The sequence below is a fragment of the Diabrotica undecimpunctata genome, chromosome 4 (genome assembly GCF_040954645.1).
Source record: "Diabrotica undecimpunctata isolate CICGRU chromosome 4, icDiaUnde3, whole genome shotgun sequence".
Classification (NCBI taxonomy): domain Eukaryota; kingdom Metazoa; phylum Arthropoda; class Insecta; order Coleoptera; family Chrysomelidae; genus Diabrotica; species Diabrotica undecimpunctata.
The window spans coordinates 136,241,186-136,267,678 of record NC_092806.1 but is presented as its reverse complement, the minus strand read 5'-3'; the positions used below and the strand labels follow the sequence as shown (position 1 = coordinate 136,267,678).

Genomic DNA, 26,493 nt, shown 5'->3' with positions numbered 1-26,493 from the left:
AGAAAAATGTTTCAGAAGAAATAAAACACTATAGATGTCAGACTCAATATCTGATGATGTCAACAAAATATGGATTTCACAATATAGTTTTATTGTACAATTTGAACATTAACGATTTTTTTATGCATTGTTTTGGCTTTAATAGCGTGTGTTTCTCCCACGAACCCTTACAAATGCAGTCAGTCGTTTTTTCATACTTCTGATAAGGCTATTGATCAGTTGTTGAGGCAGTCTCTCCAATTACTCCATCAAAGCAATTCTTACTTCCTCTCTGTTTTGAATAGCAGGAATCCGTGCCCTAAGTTTTCTGCCTAGCATGTCCCAAACATGCTCTATCGGGTTTAGGTCTGGGAACACTCTGGTCAATTCATTGTTGTTGTTATACCCACTTGTAATAAGAAGTCTCTTACCTATCTGTTGTCAAATCACCACTAACTCTAATCTCCACCAAAAGGTACGGTTGTAGTAAAATTAAGAGGTACATTTTTTTTCCTTAATGTCAATATAATATTTTTCTACCGTAGATGCAATTTATACAAAAATGACTCCTGTCCGTAAAGAGAATTTGACTCCATTGTTATTGCAATTTTGATGTTCTCGACTAAATTTTAGCCGCTTTACACGATGCTGTCTGTGAAGTCTGGGAACTTTTATTGGCATATATAACTTGAGATAGGCTTCTTTAAGTCTTCTTACTGTGCACTCACTCACGGTGGTTCCAAGAATACTTTGTAGCAGGTTTAATGTTTACTAAATGCGTTATCTTCCTTGTCCCCTTCTTCTTACATACTTACCGGTCAGACTCCAACGACTGACATAACGGTTGATGGTTATTTACCAAACATTGCAGTAATTTATCTATACATTCAACCTTTTTTGACTATTTGTAATAGATGGCGTAGTTACGTCCGTAAATAGTTATTTTGATAACTATTGGTCTACGACGAGATAGATTTTGTTTCGATTCAGAGCAGTGGCTATACCGCTCTGAGAAGACCTAAAGAGGTCAAAATACGTATAAGCGCCTTCCGCTGCCTTGTATCGAAACAAAAATCTAATACCGTCATTATGTAAGATCTTTATCTTTAAAGAAGGCAGAGGAATTAGCTACACATTTGGTAGAAATTTTCTGCATTTTTGCTCCAATCGGATAATGGCTGTGAGTTCGTTAACACAGTAAAATGAACTGAAAAATATGTGGCCGGATTTAAAAATTTTTCATGGGAAGCCTCCGCATAGTCAGTCGCAAGGAAGCGTGGAAACGGCTAATCGTGACATTCAGAATATAACATACATACATAATATAACAAAATACCTTGAATGCAAACAAATAGTACATCTAAATAGTCTGAAGGCCTTAAATGAGTCGAAAATAAAAGTTGGTCCAACGTTGTTGGAACAAGTTCATCGGACTCTAATAACAGTGGTAAGAGAAATACAGGTATATCGTAAAGCTATAGATCGTAAATAATTGTTATTTATTATTCGTTTTTGTATTAATTGCAGTTCAAACATACCAAATGAAAACGACAAATTTAGCTCTTTTGTAAACATTATTCCTTCAGTTACCACAGAAATCGCTGAAACATATAAAGTACAAAACAAAACCAACAATTCCACATCATCTGTAAATATCATTCCCACAGTTGCGACAGAAATCGATAAAATATATGAAGTTTCAAACGAAAACAACAATTCCTTCTATTCTGTCAATCGTCTTTCTTCAGTTAACTCAGAAGTTGAATAAACCTTACCTTCTGGGCTAACTGGAAGTGCAATATTTTTGTTTATACAGACTGTTGTGCTGAAATTAACGAAAATAATAAAAATGATTCAAGGTACTTAATATGCCCCATAATTTTGGAGAAAGAGTGCCTTCCTGTCTAACTCTTTTTTCGTTCTTATTTTGCTTATTGTTAGATCTTCTGCTACGTTTAATTGCATAGTTACAGTGTTGTATATGTAATTTAGGAGTAGTCTATACCTAGAATCAGTCCCTGCATTATTCATTCTTTCTAATACGGCCTAGAGTTCTATGGAATCGAATGCCTTATTGTAATCCACAAATTAGCAAATGAAGGGGTATTGTATTTGTTACACTTTTCGATAAGTATATGTATTGTTTGTAGGTGTTCTATGGTACTATAAGGTTTGCGAATTCCCACCTGTTTAACAGGATAGTAACCATCGAACTTATTTAATTGTTTGTAATTATTTTGGTGAGCAGTTTGTACGGATGCGGTAGCAAGTTTATTGATCGTTAATTTTCGAGTTTGTATTTGTCTTCTTTCTTGTGTAGTAAAAGTAGCTGCGCATTTTACCAAGAGCATAGAACAGCACCTCCAAAGGGTTGTTCATTAGATTTTAAACTTCCTTCAAAGTAGTTTGACCTTTTTTATTTTTCATCTATTCTAAGGTATTTTTAACTTCTTCGTTAGTAATTTCTGGTAGTGTTTCAGATACTATATTTAACATTCTTTGTCAAATATCGCAGTTTTTAGGCTTTGCTATGCTGGGTGAGTATAATTCTGTATAGTAATCTTTAATAATATATTTATTATCTGGTATTTGTCGTTTATAGTGATTCCATGTCACAAATAAATTTTTAAAAATATTTGGCACAGGAAAGTAACGATTAGAAAATCACGAATACACAGTCTCGCTTCATAATCTAAAATAATTTTTTGTAATCCTTACTTATAAAAATCATTCTATGATAATACACTACCTTTATATGCAAATACGGCGTTTTCTAAAAATTTCTTTTCTTCTCATGTATACTCTTTCCCTAGAAATTCTTATAATCTTTTGTACCCGAATAACATGGATGCTGCTTTTGGTCTGAAAGTTAAAGTGCTTTCCGCTAATGTATCTTCGACCGCAATGAAAAGTCAAGGGGAAAATAGGTTCCTGATTTCTCAACGGGACTCAGGAAAGGTTTTTATCGAATAACGTTCTTTCTTATTACATTGAAGTTCTTTTTTTATGTTTTGATATTGATTTTTTTATTACCTTATAGAAGCGGATAATAATATAAAAAAACTACTTTTGATTATTATTATTTTATATATCAACGGCAAATTTGTTGTAAAATTAAAAACTATTTAAATCTAAATACATAAAATTTCTATAATTTAAGGCAGTCTAAAATTAACTCTAACCTGAGTCTCCTAACCTGAATCTCTAACCCTGTCCTCTCACAATCTGTTAATTTATTGGAACCTATGTAAAGCATGTATATACGAGTTTTTTTATTTAATCTACACGATTTAAGAAAGAAGGCAGAAAAGGAATTGGCAGACAATTTTGAAGAACCATGAGATTTTGGGTAAATTGTCTTTGGGAATATCTTTCTTCTTCTTCTTTATATGCCATCTTCGCTATGAAGGTTGTCTATCATAATAGTAAGTATGGCCCTGAAGGTTGCTGCTCAGAACAGTTAAATAGAACTACACGTGAATAAGTCTCTGAGGTTTTTCAACCAATACCCTATACTAAGCTTGCGCAAATTTTATGTAGGTATTATTTTTCATATTAAGTGTAAAATTGCGTCAGCAATTTACGTGGCCAAGAAGAATTGTAATTATCAACCGTTATAAGAGGCTCTTTGAATTTTTTAGGCAGAGTTGTAGAATAAATTGTCGATGAACAGTCGTGTTATTAGTATGTCTGAATCCACCAGGCAGATTACTAGGATAAATGTTCGACGAAATCAACGTCTCATTATTTTACACTTTCAGAAAAGTTCTTAACCATCAAATATACAGTTCATTCTAATTGATGTAGTTTCTTACGGCGCTTATTTTCAATCTTTTTATATATAATCACTTGTAACAGTTGATATTTATCTCTGCGTATAACGATCTTAACCTCCGATCCTCCGAAACCTCCGATCACAACCCTTTTGTTTTGTCGATGAGAGTGAAACTAAAGAAGGTCAACAGCCCTAGCACAAAGAAAATCATGGATACAGGACGTCTCAAACAAGACAACACATATGAGGAAACAAAATTTAAAATAAACGAGAACTTAAGGAAAGTCAAAGAAGATAATGCGGAAACTCTAACTATTGACCAAAAATGGGAAAAAATTCAACATGTCCTTGTGTCAGTTAGAAAAGAAACCCTCAAACTACTTGGAGAAAAAACAAAACCTTGGATGACAGTAGAACTTCTTGAACTTATGGAAGAACAAAGAAAACATAAAGCAAAAAATCTGAATAAATACAAAGAAATTTGGGGAAACATCAGAAAGAAAATTCGAGAGGCAAAAGAGAGGTGGCTCTCCGAGAGATGCAAGGAAATAGAAGATCTGGATAAAAAGTATGATAGCTTTAATTTACATAAAAAATCAAAGAAATGACAGGTTCTAGAAAACATACAAGAACGAATATCCTTAAAAATGATAAAGGGGGTATTATTACTAATATGAAGGAGAGATTATATCACTGGACCAATTACATCCAACAACTATTTAATGATGAAAGAGACGAACTGTCATTAGAAATCACCGAGGATACCGGACCACTAATATTAAGAGAAGATGTCATCTATGCCATCAAAAACACAAGAGAGGGTAAAGCTACTGAACCAGATGATGTGCCAATCGAATTATTAAAACTCATCGATGAAGATGTTATTGATGTAATGGTTGAACTCTTTAATCTAATATATCAGACTGCCACAATCACAGCAAGTGCAACAACTTGCTCAGATCACATAACAATAGCTTTAATGAGTCACACACTTAAAAACATTTTTGAAAATAATTCACAGCAGAATTGTTAAAACTCTTGAATATGAAATTAGTGACACACAATTTGGCTTTAGAAATGGTATGAGTACAAGAGATGCTTTGTTCGGCTTGAATGTGCTGGCTCGTAGATGCATGGACATAAATCAGGACATATACTTATGTTCTGTAGACTTTGAAAAGGCAAAAGGTTCAACATAAAAAGCTTGTAGATATATTAAAAAGCAAAAATATTGACAGTCGTGATATGAAAATTATATCTAATTTATATTGAAATCAAACTGCCAACTTAAGAGTTGACAACCAGTACACCCAAAATATCAAAATACAGAGAGGAGTCCGCCAGGGTTGCGTACTGTCCCCACTACTTTTTAATGTCTACAGTGAAGCGGTATTTCAAAAAGCGCTTTCAGACTCAATAGAAGGTATTATAAAACAATAATCTAATATATCTATCAATGGCGAAGTTTTGAATAACTTACGTTTTGCAGACGATACAGTAATAATGACGGATAACAATGATTTACAGAAAGTAATGCAACGCCTTAATGAACGCTGTCATAAGTACGGACTGAAGATAAATTAAAAAAAACTAAATGCATGATCATGACTAAATCTGCACATGCAAATATCCAACTGACTATTGAAGATACTGCAATTGAGAGTGTTAATAACTATAAATACTTAGGAACATGGATAACATCAGATGTAGACCAAACCAAAGAAATTAGGACACGCATTGAAATAGCACGTACATCATTCATTAAACTTAAAAAGTTTCTTTGTTTTGGGGATATAAGGTTAGAACTACGCCTGAGAATGCTTCGATGTTACGTGTTCTATACTCTTCTTTATGGCTTGGAAGCGTGGACACTAAAACAAGTCCATCTGAATAAGTTGGCCGCCTTTGAATTTTGGTGTTACAGAAGAATCCTACGAATATCATGGATTCAAAGAATGTCAAACGTGGAAGTAACTAGAAGGAAAGGAAATGAGGCGGAAATAATATTAACTATCAAAAGACGAAAACTTGAGTACTTAGGACATGTGATGAGAGGGCAAAAGTACGCATTGTTACAACTTATTATGCAAGGCAAAATCCGAGGAAACCGACATGTGGGAAGACGAAGAATATCCTGGCTTAAGAACTTAAGGGAATGGTTTGAATGCAGTAGTGCAAAAATTTTTAGAGCGGCAGTCAACAAAGTCCGCATAGCCATGATGATTTCCAACCTTCGATAGAAGATGGAACTTAAAGAAAAAGAATAACGATCTCAGGTATTGTAATTTTCTTGTTTTAATAGTTAATACTTGTTTTTATTTGTTTGCCCTATGAAGTAAGTACTACATGGTTAGTCATGTTGTCTGTTGACCACATCTCAAATGCATCCATCTTACTCTTCTTCAAGTTCCAAGAAATAAGCCTTACTTCTTCTGGATGTTTAATAATTACCAACAAAATATTCAAAATAAATATTATATTAGCTAATTTGTGTTAAAATTGTCTGATTTCTTTTAAGACATAATTTTAAAGAAAATAAAATAGACTAAAATACGTTTAGTATATGTAGGAGCGTTATTTGTCAGTAATGTAATAAAATTCATAAAGGTCATTCATTTAGTATTCTGTTCTTGATTGTTGAGTACTACTTGTAACCGTTGTGGAATGCTCTAAATTTAATCTTGAATATATGCTTGAGAAATTGCATTTCATTCTTCTTGTGCTGCAATCCTTAGCTCTTTTATTGTCATAAAAACATGATTTCTTTTCCAAATGAATGCGACGCTTTAATGTATCCAACAAATACTTGATCGGATTTAAATCTGGGCTGTATGGTGGCCAATAAAATCTCTCAAATTGAATCGTATCAAGGTTATCATTCACTATTCTAGCGGCATGAGGACGTACATTATCCTGCATTAGCACGAATATGTAATATTCAATATGGCTGGCAAATGACAAAACATGATCTAAAATATTTTTAATGTATGTCAGTTGTCATTCGCCCAATTCCCTTCACAAGTTCAGTATTTCCTTCCCAAAGAATACCGCTCTATAGAAATATATCGAAACCAACAAAAATAACGCTCTATATAAAGTTATAACTAGCATACCGTCAGCCAACTTCTGTAAAGTTTTGTCCATATGGCTTCCATAACTGAATTCTCGTCTAATCTGTCAACAAAACATGTTTCACAGCAGTATTCACCGCTTAATAGTCCAATTAACATATTCAATTGAAATATTCCATATTTTTGTCTATGGGTGTATATATAAATACACTCGCGATCATAAAATCCGGGTTACCTTGAAAATCACCGATATTTCATTTTTAACGAGCTTTATCGTAAATAATAATAACACAAATACAAACTAATGCATGTTTCTGAGAATTGTTGCGGTTTCCTTTGTAAGAAAGAATTCCAATAGTGCCGATTTCGCGGTAAAGTGCACACTTCCCAAAATGAACGCTACCTGTAACTCCGCTTGTTTTAAATGTCTCGTTTGTACTTCGACTTTCTGTTCAAATGCAACGGACTAACGTTTATTATTGCCACCATTAGTGTTTATTAGTGCTATTATTAGTGTTTATTTTTTGACAAAAATGCCTTTGACTGTTGTTGAAACGGCACAAATTGTTGCACTTGTGGAAGACGGTCACACTCAACGGCAAGTTGCAAGAACTGTTGGCGTTAGCCTTTCTACGGTTTAACAAGTGCTTCAATGCTTTCAGGAGGCAAGTTTGCTAACCAGGCGACCTGGCTCTGGACGAAGAAGAACGACCAAGGCACTAGATGACCGTTTCCTTGTATTTCAGGCTTTACGAAACCGGACCTCAACGGCGGTTATGCATCAAAATCGTCTAAAGGAAGTACGAAATCGCAATTTTAGTGTTGCAACAGTCAGAAGAAGACTTCGTTCTTCTTGACTATCTTCTCGGGTAATGGCTAGAGGACCGTCACTTCGCCGGGTGCCTCGAGTTGCACGACTAGCATTTGCTCGACAATACGCGCATCATGGAATTAACGATTGTAGCAAAGTGTTATTCTCAGATGAATCCCGTTTTTGCCTAACTGGATCCGATGGACGTGTAAGAGTTTGGAGGAGAACCGGTGAACGATTTTCACAAGCTTGCATTGCTCCAAGAATGCCATTTGGTGGAGGCTCGGTGATGGCTTGGGGAGGTATATCTTCCGACTTCCACAAAGAATTACCCTACATCGAAAATGGGTCCCTAATTGCACGAACGTACATTACGGAGATTCCGGAAGAACATGTTATGCCCAACATGGCAGGGCTTGGAGAAAACGCCGTTTTTATGCATGACAACGTGCGACCGCACGTTGCCAGGATCAGTATGTAATACTTGGACGAAGTTGGAATTACGAGGGTACCCTGGCCAGCTAGGTCTCCGGACCTGAATCCCATCGAACATCTCTGGGACGATGTGAAAAAACGTATTCAAACCCATACACCTCCTCCTAACAACGCACAGAAGCTTAAGGATATGTTAGTGAGAGAGTGGAATAACATACCACAACATGTAATTCGGAGAAAAATTGAGAGTATGCCCCGTCGTCTGCAAGAGGTTATTAGAGCAAGGGGAGGCAATACACGATATTGGTCATTGAAATTTCACTGATTTTTTACCACGTTCTGTATTTTCCATTCTTTTTCGTATGTCTGTTTTATCAACAATTTGATTTGTTTTCTGTTTTTTTCAATAAAAACAATAAAAAAACCATTTTTTTTTCTTTCAAAACAAACATTGATGACAAATTAAAAATACATAGCCAAAAAAAAGGTTATTACTGCACCAGAGGCAAAAATATTTAAGAAACTTGAAATTTTCAAGATGACCCGGATTTTATGATCGCTAGTGTATTTAAATATACATATTTATGTACAATATTCTAAGTGATGTATAAGTTATCTATATTAATTTAATTAGATATATTTTGATAATTCTTGTCTCAATTTAAAAGGTAAAAAGCTAAATGATGTTTTTTTATTGTATTTTATGAGCTGTAGTTAATTTTCAACGAAATATTTAATAAAAGCTTATATACCTACTTTAACTTTTAACGTGATCCTAATATAGTGCCGTATGTGAGAGCAACAGCAAATTTTCCATGCTTTGTGTAACTTTATTCCCTATTAAACCTTAGACGAACTTAAACAACCTTGAACTATTGTTTACATAAAGCTTGACTGGCGGCATAATGACCCCAGGTCTTCATAATTTATAGAAATCGTAAATATAAAGCAAGCTGGACAAAGTCATTAAGCTGCGCCGTATTATTTGACTTCAACTTGGATGAAGGAGAAAGCACGTTAAAATGGGCTTTTAGTTTCCAGGTACACTCAGTGGCGGGTTGTTAGCTTTGCGGTAGAAATTTGTTGTCTTTGAAAGGTGATTAGTTGTTTGGGTAATTAGACCGAAAAGTGATCAACTGAATAATTGCTTACTGAAATAAAGTAATTAACAGATTACTACTAGAAATTAATAACTCTAGGTTCTAGTCTTTGCACAAACATTTTTCTACAGTCTCGTAACTATTTTAAAATTATTATCTCTTTATCAGCATTTCTAACAAGTAGAGAAGTAGACTCTTTCGTTTATTCTTTAATACTTTAATTAAATTCGGTTTAATTCGGTTTTTTTAGAAGAAATACCGAAACACTGGCATAAAAGTCATATAATACCTATCCACAAGAAGGGAGACAAACAAATATGTCAGAACTATAGAGGAATATCGTTAATCAATACAACGTACAAAATTATATCCATAGCTCTGTCTAGAAGGCTAACTCCATACGCAGAGAAAATAATAGGCGACTACCAAAGCGGATTCAGACCGGGAAGGTCGACCATAGACCAGATATTCGTCCTGCGCCAGGTGTTGGAAAAAAACTGGGAATTCAACCGCGATGTACACCAAATCTTCGTGGACTTTAAACAAGCTTACGATTCTGTTAGCAGAGAAGCATTGTGGGGGACCATGGTAGAAATGGGAGTACCTGGAAAGCTGGTACGATTAGCACAGGTGAGCACAGAGAACGCTTCCGCACGGATCAGAATTGGCAGCATCACGTCGGAGAAATTCCTCATTGACACCAGGCGTAGACAAGGAGATCCTCTCGCTCCCCTGCTATTTAATTTTTCACTGGAACATGCGGTAAGGAAAGCTCAACCACAACTGACAAACTGATTTGCCGCCCAAGGATCAAAAATACTATTGGCATTTGCGGATGACGTGGACACAATTGCACAATCCACCAGAGATGCAAAAGAAGTTTTCACCCTATTCTAAAACGGAGCCAGGAAAGTTTTTCTGAAGGTCAACGAGGATAAGACCAAGTACATGGTGGTTACGAAGAACCCAAGACCAAAGGTTAGACAAAACGTAACAATCAATGAATACAACTTTAAAGTCGTCAAAGAATTCAAGTACCTGGGAGCGATCATAACATCTGAAAATAAATATAAAAAGGACGTGGCAGCCAGGATCATTGTAGAAAACAGGGCATATTACTCATTGATAGCCATACTTAAATTAAAAATACTCTCAATACCAGCAAAAATAAGAGGTTACAAGACAATAATTCTCCCCACAATAAAGTATGGAAGCGAGACATGGACCTTGAACCAGCGGGAAACGACAAAATTACTGGTACTGGAAAGAAATATACTGCGGACCATCTATGGGCCTTGCAGAGAAGAGACAATAGGAGAATGGAGAACAAGACACAATAATGAACTCCAGATAGTATATGGAGATGAAAACATAGTACGCTACATTAAAGCAAACCCAATAAGATGAGCGGGCCACGTACTAAGACCGAGTGACAAAATACTCCTGAACGCCACATTCTGGGAAAGGCCCGATGGCAGAAGGTCAATTGGTCGCCTAAGAAAAAGGACGCAGTAGCTAGTAATCTACGCAAAATGGGAATATAGCAATGGAAAATAGCTGCTCAGGACCGACAACAATGGATGGAAATAGTAAACGCGGCCAAGACTCACATAGAGTTGTAGAGCCAAATGATGATGATGATTTGTATTACAATATATGTAGGTCTAAACAGGATTTTTAATTGAAGAAATATCTTGTTTAGATGTTCTCTGGATAAGCGAAAAAGAAAAGAGTTGCGCTAAATGTTTTGTTTACAATAAATAACATTGAAATTGTAATATTAAAATTTTCGTTTGACGTTTGACTGGCTGTCATTCCCATTTTCAGAAAAGGACAAATATTTAAATCTAAAATTTAAATCTAAATCTCTTTTTAAATCTCTTGAAGAATGTTATTTAGAATAGTTATATATATCAAAATATAGTTTTAAAAATTCTACAAGCTTTAAAGAGGATATCTTTAAAAGTTTTATGTACCATAAAAAATAGTCCTTAAACGCAATTTACATCAGATTAAAGCTTAACGTTTTACATTAAATGTAATCCAATATATTTTTTTCCTTTTTCAGGATATTTTGACGGAAGCGAGTGAAATTTTCGCTTTTAGTCGTTAAAGAAAGTTTTATTCCAACACGGATTGGTAAATTAGAAACTGTGGGTTGCATATTGCAGACGATTTCCAGTGAAGCCCTTGATGATGATTGCACGAGTATCTCTCTGATGCCCTTATTTGCCAACATGACATCGGACGACTCGCCAGCTGCTGACGGAATTGCCACTGATACGTAAGTTTCTTATTTTATTAGGCCTTTTATTTTTAAGATCTAAAAAAACGTTGTTTAAAACTTCTCAAAGAATATTTTAAAAATGTTGATTAAAGAAGTTTTTAGAATGACACTTTCAAAAATATTTCTCATATATCTTCGTCGTAGTCGTTCGCTCGCATACGAGCATCGTGACATCTTTGTCACCCGTTTGACCAAAATATTCAAATATGACCAAAATACTTCATATTGTTTTTCCAATAGTTTGCTTGGTCGTTTAGAGATATTGAGTTCGGCGAGGATTAAGACATTAGTACGTTTTTGGGTCCATTGTATTTTTAAAATTCGCCTTCAAGTGAATTTTTACGTTTTTGTAACATTTCTTGAGTTTTTCGCCACCGATTTTGCCAATAGCGACTTCCTTCTGCTCATATATCAAAAGATTACTTCTATATTAGATTAACTAATTCTATAAAATAAAGATAAAAATTAATTAAATCAGTTTTTGGTAGTTTATTCCATTATTTTAATTTAGTTTTTAATTTTTAACATTTTTTTTTTAAATTGTATTTAATAGGCCAGGAAAAACAGCAAAAAAGTAGCCTGTTTGTGACACTGAACCGACCAGGCAAACGACAGTTTGCCTCATATAAAAACTTTAAAAATAGCGTTTTTTTAATGTTCCTATCCTTATTTTTTGCTTAGAAAGTTGCAAAATAAATCAAAAATTTGTTTTCTTTTAAATGTTAATACCTTTTTTACAGATAAACTCAAAATCTTACATATTACATATTACATGGAATGTTGGATCTTGTATTGCCTAAAATGTGATCAAAATTTCAAACCGATTGGTCAAATAGTTTTAAAGCTATTTAATTTGTTTATCCCAAAATTTGTTTAAGTCAAAAAATTATGTACTTACAGTAATTATATGCACAGATTCTGAAAGAAAAAGACTTATTATAATGATATTTAAAAAAGATAATAAAATTGTAAAGATAAAGATTGTGAACAATTAGAATAATTTCTTAACCATTATAAAAATAATTTTTTTATATTCAGACAGCCTATTTTAAAAGAAAACAAGTTGTGCTAGAATAATTTGGGACGAAGTTAGTCCCTTTTTTTTGTTGATATAATGTGCAAATTTTGAGAAGATTGCCTTTTAATGGAATTATTCACAAAGCCTCAAAACGTGGTCCCCAAAATCGGACGACTTTGAAATTCACGGGAGCAGGGGAGGGGGAAGGAGCTGTTAACTGTATCTCTTATGGATTCCTCTATGGGTTCCTCTTTATCGATTTAGACATTTACTAGCGGACCAACTCGACATCGAGTTTTTTAAATGAAATTTTTATTTTGCGAGAAAAATTAAGAGACAAACAATATAAGCAAGAATATACATAACATTCACCAATAATAATGCAAGTAAAAAGTGTGTTAAATATCACGAAATATTTCGTCGAAAACAATGTTTTTTGTTACAATGTTATCATTTAGCAGTTAATTTTGCATGCTGATCACGAATCCGGTGTCAGATTTGCTCTATCTTGACGTTTTATGCGCGTTTCGGGTCACTTCCGGTGTCGGATCGCAACCGGAAGTACATATTTAGATTCGTCTCGACGAGACCTTTCGATCTATATATACATTGTGGGGTCTAAAACTTAAAGTAAATTTTAACTTCCGGTCATCTCAAAACCGGAAGTGAATTTTTGTACCAAAAGTATATCTTGACAATCTCATACGTAATACTAATAATATTCCGAAAAAATATTTTAATTATCTAATATGGTTTTTGAGTAAAGTGGTGGACAAGAAAAGGGCTTAGCGTTTTAGTATATAAGATTTTTTTTAATTTGTATGTAAATTTTGGGTATATAACGAATATTTATTATTGAAATAATTAAATTGTTAAATAAACCATCTAATTTGTTTAAACAATTTTTTTTCTGTTTTTTATTTATTTTTTAGTGATATTTGAGGTAATTTTTCTTGTAAAACATAAATATTTATGATTAATATATACTTTTTGAGGAAAAGACAATTTTCCTTATTCGAGATTTCACTCCCTCATCGTAAGTATTCTCACGTGAATTGGACTGGAAACTTTTTTTCTTCCTTTTTGTACCGGTTTCAGTTCGTCTTGTTGGGCCCCTTTGCGGATGTCATAAATTTTGCGAACACATACACCGCACATTTTTGAAACTTTTTTTACAGTATTAGTCAAGTTGTTGCCATTTTTTAAGTTAATATGATAGTTCAATACATTTAACACCACACGATTTACTTGCACACCAAGAGTCATACCCTGTTTGAAATTCGCGACAGATACTGGCAACGGCTCCATGATGTAGGTACTCTCATCCGCTTGCGAAAATGAAATAGAACTAAGCTTTCATAATTTTGGCCAACAAGTTTTTGATCTAATGGTTAGTAGCCAGATCGACAAAGATACATGTTCACTTTGCGTTCATAATGGTGATTAAAACTGATTCGCTTTTCCTAATGACTATATAATGATCTTTATTTCCCAAAGAAAGTGTTTACAATAAAATCTATTAAAAAATGATAAATATAAATAAGATCTCGACAATGAGTTTTTGATATATTTTACTTTTTTTGTAGTATTTTTTTTTTCATGTTCATTGTTTAGTTCAATAATGTAACTCATTTATTTAAAAATCGATGATTGAATCATGTTTTAGTTGAAACAATAACGATAGTCTTTTATACAATCGTGGGCAATTGTTGTGTGCGCGTTTATTTCAGTGCGATGATTCTTAAGTCCGGTCCTGATGCGCCGCTCGGGGCAAACCGGCAACGTGGTCAGCCGTTCTCCCCTAAGAAATACATTGCCAATCTTACCTGTATGTATTCTAACTGTGACTGATACTATAGTTTTAATTAAAAAAGTAATTCAGTTGATCAAATAATTTGAGTTCAAATGGACTATCTCCTGTAAAAAAATAATTTTCAAGAAAAACATTTATTGTTCTTTTGAAAAGTTTGAAGAGCTCTCTATACAGGATTTGCGAAAAATTGTTAGCAATTTAGATAATAAATTCTCAATTCATGAAACGTTAAATTGCAGAATGGTAAAGGAAGTTTTTGAAACCATTGGGCACGTTATGTTAAATTTAATTATTACATCTCTTACCAAGGGTAAAATTCCTGATGTATTAAAAATAAATATTCAAAAAATACCCAACACTATCAAAGCTGAAGAATTCCGATCAATCAATACTTTACCTCCTATAGTAATTTCCTCTCTATTACTATAGAGAAAATATTAGAAATTGCTGTTTATGAACAATTATTAGAACATTTAACAAAAAATAAAATTTTAATTAATAATCAATCAGGTTTTCGAAGACAATTCTCTTGTGAATCAGCGTTACAAGTTACATTATGTCACATTAAGAATAATTTAGATAAAAATAAGTACGTAGTCGGTGTATTTCTTGATTTAAAAAGAGCTTTTGAGACCATTGGCTGGACAATAATGATTTCTAAACTTAAACAGTATGGTATAGGAGGTACAGTAATTGCGTAGTTAGAAAATGATTTACAAGATCGCAAACAGAAAGTTCGGTTTAAAGACCGATTGTCATCTGAAATGGATAGTACTACAGGGATTCCTCAAGGTGGTGTATTAGGCCTTCTTTTATTTATTCTGTACATTAACGATATCGATATTTTTGTAATTTGTGAATTTATTATTCTTTTTGCTGATGATACTCTAATCTGTTGTAGTGATGAAAATTTTGATGTAGCTATTAAAAAAATGAACGGTATTTTAGATATGGTTAATAAATATTTAAAAATAAATAAACTGAAGTTGAATGTGAAAAAAACAAAGGCAATGGTTTTCACAACCAAACATAAATATAGCTTGCTTGATTCTGAAATCATAAATTTAAATATTAATAATGAAAAAATTGAAATTGTCACAACAGTTAAATATTTGGGATTCCAACTTGACAATATTCTAAATTTTGAGAGTCACTTTGAGTACGTTCATAAAAAAATATCAAAAAAACTTTATTTTCTGAGTAGAATATCTCAAAATTTGTCAATGGAGTCAAAAATAACAGTATATAAAACAATTATTCAACCTCGTTTTGACTATTGCTCATCAATCTTATATTTATTTAACCTTAACAAACTTAACATGCTACAAAAATTACAGAACCGTGGAATGAGAATAATTCTTAAAACAAATCACCGAACCCCAATTGGGACGATGTTAAATACTCTAAATTGGTTCTCTGTTGAAAATAGACTATTTCATTTCACCATGATTTTGGTCTTCAAAATAGTAAATGGCTGATCACCTGAATATTTCCAAGAATTCATTTCTTTCAACGATACCCGAGGTTTAGTTGACCTATATGTACCTAGAACTATGTATAAAAGTACGATGAATTCGCTCTTTTTTAAAAGCTTCCTTAAATTTAATCAGTTACCTACATCTGTAAAAAAATGTACTAGTCTCAATAATTTCAAAATGTTACTTAAACAGTATATCAAAAATTTATAGTGTACTTTCTTTATATTGTATGTATATTAGGTTTTTCTATTTAAATAAAGATATTTCTATCTATCTATCTATTCTATGACATTTTTGATGCAGATGTCAACAATCTAGTTTTAGTTACAAAAAGTAATTGAGTTGATGAAATAATAAACATAATATGCGAAGAGAAGCGATCAAAACAATTTGTGAGCGAACAGAAACAACGAAAACACGCTGAATTTATCAAATAAATATATATTGAGTCGATTATTCTTTTTAATCAAGACGCCTTCATTGGGAATTCAATTAATTACGTTATCGGTGCTTATAAATCTCAAGTGACTCTTTACATTGTTGGAAATTTGATCCAAATCAATGGGCTGTATTAGGTTTGGTCAATATTTGTATGAACTTGAAAGAAGAGTATTATATCAAATGGAAGGTTGTATAGTGTATTTATTTTGGACCATACAATAATAGCTTTCTATTTTTGACCCTTCGTAGATAATTAATCTTTAATGCATGGTGTAAATGAAGAGAAGTTTTATAAAGCATTTTGAATTCAATTATGATGTACACTACGTCAGCATTGGATAGTTAAAAAGATAAATATTATTAAAGGCGTGTCACAAATATAAAATTGTTTAGAGTAGTATATCGACGGGTTTTTGACAAAACATCTTAACCCTTTACCGCAGGAATTTTTGTTTTTTGTCAAAAATAAATTCTCAGATAAGAATTTTAATTCTATTTTTACGTAAAAATATAAAAAAAATCTAACTATGAGGAAAATTTTTTTGACAAAAAAAAATTTTTGGTGCCAAATATGGAACATCATGCAACAATGTAATAATAAAGTCAAACTATTTTGAAGATACAGTATACACTATATAGTATAAAACTGCAAATAAAAGTTTCTTTCTTTATTAATACACAACGGTATTGTGCATTTTGTGCACACTATATATGTTTTCCCTGTACAGCCTGGAAATTTACATCTTGACCTAGTGCTCTCATCCCAATAGGGAAAATGATCAAGTCCATCTTTACGGATGTCTTCTTGGGGTATTTCTTTAGTGGGTCCCTTTTTTCGTTTGTTCTCGTACATCTGCTGAATGCTACTACTTGACGGTCTTCCTACTCTGTCCTGTTTAATTGGTTTTCCGGCTTTGCATAGAGCATCGGCTATTGCTAGTTTGGTATCCAAAAGGGGTAAATCAAATTTCTTGGCTCTTTTGGCTAATAACCAACAGTTCACGGCTGTCATGTCAATGAAATGAAAAAATATTCGTAAATAATATTTCTTCGACCTGATTTTTATTCGATAAAATCCTAACATGGAATCAAGGAGATCTACACCTCTCATGTAGTTATTTTAGATTAGGACACTGTTAGGACAAGGTATCATTTTATGTATACTTTCTTGTTTGAAAAATCTTTTTTTTCCCTTTGGTTCACTTTTAGCATATGTTGACATTATAGTAACGATTTTATTATCAAACCAGAAAACTACACTGACGTCCACATTGTCTATATTGCTATTTTCTCTACCATGTGACCTCTGCTGCGCTTCTTCATTTCTTTCTCAGCTGGCATCACAACTCCAGAAACACGATTAAGTCTTACTGTTCCCAAAGGTAAAATACCCTCTTTGGTCAGATATATCATAAGAGGTATGCTGGTGAACCAATTGTCAAAAAACAACTTGGGATGTTGATGTTTTGGTATCAAATCTGTTAATTTGACAACCTCGTTGCTGCTCATACTAAGATTTGGTACTCCTGGAGAGTGACAGCTCCTGGTGCTACTAGACGTACAGTACTACTCTGGGAACCAGCAAACAAATTAAAGTCATAACTGTATCCCGAAATACCACTCAGCACAAAGCTTTTGAAGCCCAACTTAGGTGTTTTTTTTTGGGTTATACTGCTTTAGCTGGCTTCGCGCTTTTGTTGGTATAATCTGTTCGTCTACAGCTAGAAATTCTTCTTTCGGAACCATGAGTAGTCGCTATTTGATTTGGCTCAGAATAGGTCTAATTTTGAATAATCTGTCATGTCCAGGCTTATCATTTTCAATCATGTCATTATTGTTATTGAAATGCACGAAACGTTTTATTTTTTCGAATCTGTTAGAGCTCATCACATCACTAACTGTTGGGTGGCCAATATTGGCATTCCAATAGTGTCTTGTTGATGGAAGTTGAATTATCGACATGTAAATAGTAATTTCTATAAATTGTTCTATTTCATATTTTTTTATATTAGCTGATTTATCTGGACGTTGTTGCACTGAGTATAAATTTGATTGGTCTGTGATATGCTCTATAAGACTATCAGTAAAGAGAAACTTAAAAAATTGAATCGGAGTTTCTAATTGTATAATCAAAGAAGGTAAATTTTCAGAACCAGTAAATTTTGTACCATTTTCTGATCTTCTCAGATTTACTTTCACCCAATTATGAGATTTCTTCCTTTTATAACGTAGTCTTTCAAACAAAGGGGTATCATCATCTGAGGAATCTGAAGATGTGGCAGAAATGACAGTTTCCTTGACATTGCTTTGTTAAATTTTCACGCTCCTCATTGTCACTATCTTGACACAATATCATCTCATTTGTACCGTCTTAATTGAAGAGATCTGATTCTTCACTATTAGTACTATTTTAGAATTCTAACTTCATTCATAGTACCATAAAAGAGTTTTAGATCCATACCTACAAAAACAATCAGTGAGTCCATAACTTCATAGTGTGCCATATATAGCATAAATCTTTTTTGGGGTTTTCGAGAGACTTTCAACATTCTTAATTTTTAGTACTTACCTAAGCAGATATCTAATATCACAATACAATAAATTTCAATTATGAAAAATAACCTCTAACTTCGAGCACTGTTTCACGTGGTTCAGAATTTCAACAAGAATGAACTTGAAACTGCGCACGGCTGCATATCTCGCCGTCAGAACTATGCTGCATATCTTGCGTACACTATTAGTATGTGGCAGATATGGGCTGCCACATACTAATTGAGTTAAAACATTAAAACATTTTCTTTTTGGTTTGTGCCATTTATGGCACATGATGCGGTAAAGGATTAAGCGACAAAATGCACATTTTTCAGGAAATCACTTTTTCTTCTGTCAACTTCTGCTAATACAATATTTTTTTTACACTTTGATAAATTTATATATAAAAAAGTGGCAGTTTCTTCTAAATTAATGATTTTACAAACAAGTACTTTTAAATCCAATATTATACTTCAAAAAAGTTGATTACTTCAGTCGTCAGAGACGAAAATACCAATGAACCTCTAAAAATTATACAAACAAGCTGAATTTTACCAAAAATATTATTTTGAGATCCCAAAAAAGATACAATAAAGTTTACCATTTTTACCCCTGGGCTTACCCCTAAAACCCCTTCGTGCCAGAGTACACAGAAGCTGTCATTTTTAGAATGTTTGCTTAAAGTAGCAAACATAAGGTTGAATACAACAAGTCGGCTAGTAAAAATTACACTTTTACTTTGAGGCATAATAGGCAAAATAACCACTTTTTGTAAATTCATAGAGTACATACGTTCGTCGAACTTGCTATTTCGGTAGAGTTTTTTTTTTTCTAGATTTGCCTTTTCTGCTTTAGTACGGTGAGAATTTAGTGATCTTGAATTTTATCGTCTTCTTTATTTTCTAACGTGTTCTTTAACATTTTGCACTCTTTACAGATATCCGATCTGGGGTGGCAAAGTGCAATATTCATTTCGTTTAAAACTTGACGGTATACTTCGATTTTACAAACAGAGGGATGTTTTGTTACAAAATCATCAAACATTTTCTTATATGTCAACTCTCTCGGTAAATACCTAACATTAGGGGCATTTTTTTACGATAATGACTCATTGATGGCTTAAATGACTCAATATGGTCCTTTATTATTTCTCGATTGGATTGATTATGACAGCCACCTCTACATTCCTTGATCTGATCTCCACAAGGTCCTTTTTTTAATTACTGCTACCAATTCGGTTATTACAGTGTAACATTTTTTTTATAATTAAAATATTAAATAATTTTTTATACCTTTACCCCTGTTGCTGAGACGCCCGTGGCCGTAATCGCAAATAGCTATGCGGGTGGGATCGTTAACCTTTAAAAATTTTTATTGGAACCTACCGACTATCTTAAAACACGGAAGGTCCGACTTACTAAGGACGCCAGGTTGGTTAATCCTCGGTTAATTCTTTCCAGTCAGGCGGGTTCTTTTTGATAAATTTGGTAAATATCATCGAAGGCACGTTAGAGTAATTTTCTGAGAGAACCTAATCCAAAAGGATTTATCTTTCATCACGGTCCTAGCTAGAAGGGTACCGTTATTTTCGATGTTGTTAGAACCTTTTACCTTTCTAGAAATACATACAGGCTGGCCTGTCATTTTTAAGTGGGGGATATCACACCTTATTTTTGGGGAATATTGTGAAATTTTGAGAAGAGGAACTTCACTCCTGGCAGGGCAATAGAATCGTTGGTATACCCTAAGGTATTCAAAAAAGTATGTCTGCATACCTCTATGTCAGTAGAATTTTCTAGCGGTAAAGTGTAACGCCTTGATTCACACCTCTTACGTTTTGCTGACTGGGTTCTATGTTTAACAGGAACCAGATTTATTTGTTTGTAAAACCACTTTCGTCTACTCATGTACGCTAAATTCCAGTACTCCACCCAGATATTGTTTCGATCTTCTTCTGTTATTTTTTTGCACATCCTACCACAGTTACCTTCACACACGGCTCTCATAGGATGTTTTTCCTCATCCCTTTCATTTTTTCCTATTCCCCTTGGTCAATTTTTATTCTTCCTTGTTTGTGTTGTACAATTCACTTCGTTGATTATTTCTGTCTCAGTACTATTAACCTAAAACAATACAAAGTAAATAGTAAATTTAGTTAATTAAAAAATAAACCAGAAACTTACCAACCAAGTAGTATCTTATTTACTTTGCAGAAGGACATTGGGTGATTCAGCCGCAACATTATTTTTCTCTTTGTTCATATCCTAAAGAATTATTTAATTTAATTTGATTGTACCTATACATCATTTTAATGCTTTCCAAACCACATTACTCAAAACCCTTACTTGCCTGACATGACACTTACCTCCTGAAATGGCTTTTTCTTGGTATTCAATTTTCTTTTCTTTCCCTTAATTTTAATTTCGTTGTAATTTTCGCTATCGCCAGAATATGATTGTGGTGTGGGGCAGTAATAATCCTTATCTTGGTCACTGTCATCGACTGGGCTTTCTATGCGATTAAATTTAAAATATTTTATTTCCTGTGCCAAATCGTTTAAAGAGCAAAAAGGTTGCAACCTTTTTAAGTATGTTTCTTTTTGATTTTCATTTTCATAATTGGATAAAAAAAATGAAGATGTTTCAAAATTTACTTTTGGAAAAAGCGGAAGCCTATCGATATTCTAAAAACATAAAAATTTATTGACGATAAAATAATAATTATAATATGTTTTAGAAATATTTTAAGTTACCTTCTTTAAACACAAACGTGCCGAAAAAACTATATTTTTAGTTTGCGTACTACATGCTAGCGCCGTCTCACGGGGCAGCATCCTATCGCTTTGGTGAGTATATTCAATCTGCTTGAAAAACACGCTGTGTTTACAGTTGCATGGTTACAGAGTGGGAGGGGTTGGACTTTCTGCAAAAATTGAAGACGATTTCTCAAATCAAAAAACACAGTAACTACAAAAACTATAACAAAACCCATTAACTACTTAACAGTTACTTGGTTTTGATATGGGTTTTGTTAGTTACTGTGTTTTGCACTGGAAGAAGCTTCGATCTACTGTCATTTACCGTGTTTTGCGTTTGCCGTATTTTTCTTATTTATGGCCCGATGTTAGTTTTAAAACTGTCAGAAGGTAGAGCAAAACGCAGCAACTTCAAATTTATAAAACGCTCAATTTTGACAAAAATGACGGTTACTGTGTTTTGCAATGGGACAGCCAAGCTGTCTTGTAGTAAAATGCAAAACCTTATATATAAGCTGTATATTTATATTATAGTAATTTGGAAACTAGGTCATTTGATTACATTTAGAGATACGCATTTAATTACTAATTTACCTAAATTAAACTGCACATCAAAGGACAGTCAGGATCAGATTGCAGGATATATTATAATATATTCACTGGTGTTGTAGTAATATTGATAAATGATATCGGTAATTTTGAAAATTTGTTGATAATTTCGCTGCGAAATACAAAATACCAAAACGTCAATAATTGATATTTGGTTTTAAGCACTTTCTTTTTTTAATTCAATGAATATTTTTAAAAATCAAATACGTACTTTACTATAATTAAAATATGTTAAAATTGATTGTAAATTGTTGTAAAACAATTTTATTATGTAACAATTTTATAAAGAGATTATTAAGAAAGTAAAAAATAACACACATTGTTACTGTTTTGAGTTTTTATTGGTATATTCGGTATTGGTGTATATATTTAAAATATTAAATATTTGTTATTTTAAATGATAAATGTACCAAAAAAAATATGTACCAATATATATATATATATATATATATATATATATATATATATATATATATATATATATAAACTAAGGTACACTCGAAGAGTGGTGGGTTTTTCGGTCAAAGTGGAGAAATAAAAGGCAAAGAAGGTGGCTACTTCATCTATTTATTGAAGACGTTTCGCTTTCTGCTCAGAAAGCATCATCAGTTCATCTAAAAAGAACAATATGAAACCAAACATCCATAGAGAAGTTACAACAAAAGTGTGTTACCTTACAAAGACATGTAGCAGTCAATGATGTTAAAAATATGAAAAAACTTACGAAACTGGACATTCAGAGTTAACGTTGTATAAAATAATTAATTGAAACTAGGTATAGTTTGCAATTTAACAAAATTAGCACAGCAAAAGAACATGTGATAAAAATACATGTATAAAAAAGTTATTATAAAAACTTAAGTAAAAAACATTAAGGTTTATTTTAAAGTGTAAAGAACTAAAAAGATCATACGAATGCACTTCCAACAATTTTATTTAATAAATTAGATTTTAATTTTAACTTTAGGTAACATTATGAGTTATTTAGATTAATAGTAATAAGATAAAATGAAGTTACCAGTCTTTAGCTTACTGAGTCTCACCGATAAATGAATTTACAGGTTTAACACCCACGAAAACACGTGAAGAGAGGTGGCCTTAAGGTCAAAGTGACATAAACAGCAAGGCAACCTACCAACCTCTATATATAAGGCGGTATATTCAAAAATTGTGATAAATTTGGTTGACAGCTTGTCGTTAAAAAACCAAACAATGAAAGGAAAAGGTGGTTAAAATCACCACTCACCCCAACAGTGATTGATCTGTCAACAAAGAACAAAGCATGCGAAGTCAATCCAAAATATCATATATTATAATATTATGACGTCACTAGTTAGCCAGCTAACAGGTGAAGATTAATACAACTTCCACAGTCCAAAGGTTCAAACATTTAGGACCGTAATAAAAAAGATTCTATGAATCAATTTCAGTTTAATTTTATCAAACAAGTTCATCAAAAAGAACAATTACTTAATTATGTAAAAGTGATATTGACAAATATTAATAAAATATAAGTTGATAAATCTAAGTTAAGGAAGGAATAATTTATTTTATTTTATTTTTATTTAAATTTATTTTATGAAAATGTAATAACAAAACCCCAATGTGGGACAAAATTTAAGTAAACAACATATCAAGTATAAATTCTGTAAAATTAATGCATGATAAATTTGACTCAAATTACCAATGTCGGTTCTCTTATTAAGGGTATTAGGATGTTTTAATATTGAACACATTTCTAAAAACTGTCTTTTTACGAGATTGCGTTCAGTGCCAAGAATTTTAACTTCATTAAAGTTTACTTCGTGCTTAGTGTTGATAGCATGTTGAACAAGAGCACAAGTATGCTTAGATAAATTAATATCACTGCGGTGAGTCGTAAGACGCCCTCTCAGTGATCTCCCTGTCTGACCGATGTAACATGAGTCACACTCAGCACAAGGTATATGATATATTACATTAACTTGTTCCAGAAGGGACAGAGGTGTTTTAGTTTTAGAAAACAAATTCCTGACAGTCTTAGCATTCTTAATAGCAATTTTGACCGGTACGTTGTTATGTTTGTACAGTTTAACGAGTTTCTCAGTAACTCGAGGAAAATAAGGTAAAGATGAGTAATGGGTAGTTGGATTCCCAAGTACAGTATTAGGCAGAACAGTGTTATTAATTGAATTATTTGATATTGTTCTGAGTTGGTCACCATTGGGTATGTCATTTAAAGAAGAACCATAACTTTGAGTATAAAGGTATTTATTAATAAGGGAGGATAGATAGGAATTCTCAATCAGAATATTTTTAAGTAATTGAAAGGATTCCCTTCGATTAATCGGATGTATCAGTCTATTTAGACTGCAGCTTAAAGCTTTAATAAGGTTTAATTTATATTTAAAGGGATGACAAGAGTGGTAGTTGAGAAACCTATTAGAGGCCATTGGTTTCCTGTACCAACTTGTAGTAAGGGTGTTATCTCCCATTCTAATGACACGCATGTCTAAGAAGGGAATACTATTTGTGTTAGAGTCCTCAAGTTCAACAGTGAACTGTAAATGAGGATCAAACTCATTGAATAAAGACAAGGTGGCCTGAATCTTGTCTGGAGGTAAGGCTAGTAATAAGTCATTAACATACCGTTTAATAAAAGGGATTTGGAAATCTAAACGACCAAGCCGGTCAGTTACTAAATCATCCAGTACATAATTAACCAGGATGGGAGAGATTGTGTTAGCGATGCTAGAAAGAGTTGGCGAACTTAACGGAATATATTTCGTCGAACAAGTGGACAAATATGCATACCTGGGAACAATAATTAACTCCACAAATGATTACAATGAGGAGATAAAAATAAGAATAGAAAAGGTTAGAGCAAATTTCAACAAAATGAGAAGAGTTCTATGTACCAGGGATTTAAAACTGGAACTAAGAGTTAGGTTGGCGAGGTGCTATGTTTTTTCGACCTTATTTTATGGAATGGAATCTTGGACCTTGAATGCTACATCAATGAAAAAACTGGAATCATTTGAGCTGTGGGTGTACAGAAGAATTCTTAAAATATCATGGACAGAACACGTCACAAACAAAGAGGTTCTGAGAAGGATGAACAAAGAAATGGAAATTTTAAATTCAATAAAAACAAAAAAATTGGAATATCTCGGACATATTACACGTGGAGAGAAATACACCTTGCTCCAACTGATCATGCAGGGAAAGATCCAAGGAAAGAGAAGCATAGGGAGGCGTAGAATGTCATGGCTGCGCAACCTGAGAGAGTGGTACGGATGTACATCAAATGAACTTTTCAGAGCAGCCGTCTCAAAAGTTCGAATAGCTATGATGATTGCCGACCGCCGCCGCGGAGATGGCACTTGAAAAAGAAGATATATATATATATATATATATATATATATATATATATATATATATATATATATATATATATATTTCTTCTATAATATAATACAATATTTACTTAAATCTAAGGGTTAGTATTAAAGCTACAATTTACATTTACAGTTTTTGATATGTTTGTAAATCGTTTTTAATATATTGATATATCTAGAGAAAATCAAATTGTTTAGGTAGACGGGAAGTGGAATTTTTAATATAATAATAAGATTATCATAAAATTTGTTTATGTTTACTGATTCGTGGGAACATTCAAGGAAAATATGTAATAGGTTACCTTCTTTTCCACACTTACAATTAGGTGACTCCGTGATACCCAACTTGTACATATGAAGGGGGGTAAGAGCATGATTAGATCTTAATCTGTTTATAACCCTTATGAAATTTCGATTTGATAGAGTATGAAACCATCTTTTTATGGGTATTTCAGGCTGCATTTGTTTGTAATTATTTCCAGTTCTCGTGTTTCGATAATATGTTTGCCATTTTTCTTTTTGATGCCGTTTACTAATTATATCAATGTCTGAAAAGGGGAGTAAGTTCAAGGGATCTTCTCAGCCTATCTCTAGGGCAGATTTGGCTAGGCTCTCTGCTATTTCATTGCCCGTAATGCCCGCGTGTCCCTTTATCCATGATATAATAATGTTTTTTCCTAAATTTGTAATTTTATTGTAAATAGTCATAATTTCTAGTTATATATGATTTAGTTGTTTGGACCTATGTACGTTTGTTAACGACACTCTTACTATCTGTGAATATTATGCAGCTGTAGGGTTCGTTACTATGTATATGCCTCAATGCAAGAAGAATCGCTGTCATTTCAGAAGTGTATATCGATGAATCAGCTGGCAATTTCAATAATTTGTTAAATCCACTTTGAATATTAATTAATGCACATCCTACTTTGTTTTGTACTTTAGATCCGTCCTTTAAATTTAAACTTCTACAATTTTGTTGTAATAAAGTTTTCTCGTAATTTTTACGATA

At 32.9% G+C, this 26,493-nt stretch overlaps 1 protein-coding gene across 1 annotated transcript in view; it reads left to right on the top strand.

Moving 5' to 3' along the window:
* LOC140440092 (arrestin homolog) overlaps nt 1-26,493 on the top strand; it is a 729,008-nt gene that overhangs the window by 193,076 nt on the left and 509,439 nt on the right. The window contains exon 3 of the mRNA XM_072530366.1: nt 11,240-11,455. Within this exon, the coding sequence (XP_072386467.1) occupies nt 11,391-11,455 (65 nt within the window). The 5' untranslated portion in view covers nt 11,240-11,390. The remainder of the gene's footprint in view (nt 1-11,239; nt 11,456-26,493) is intronic.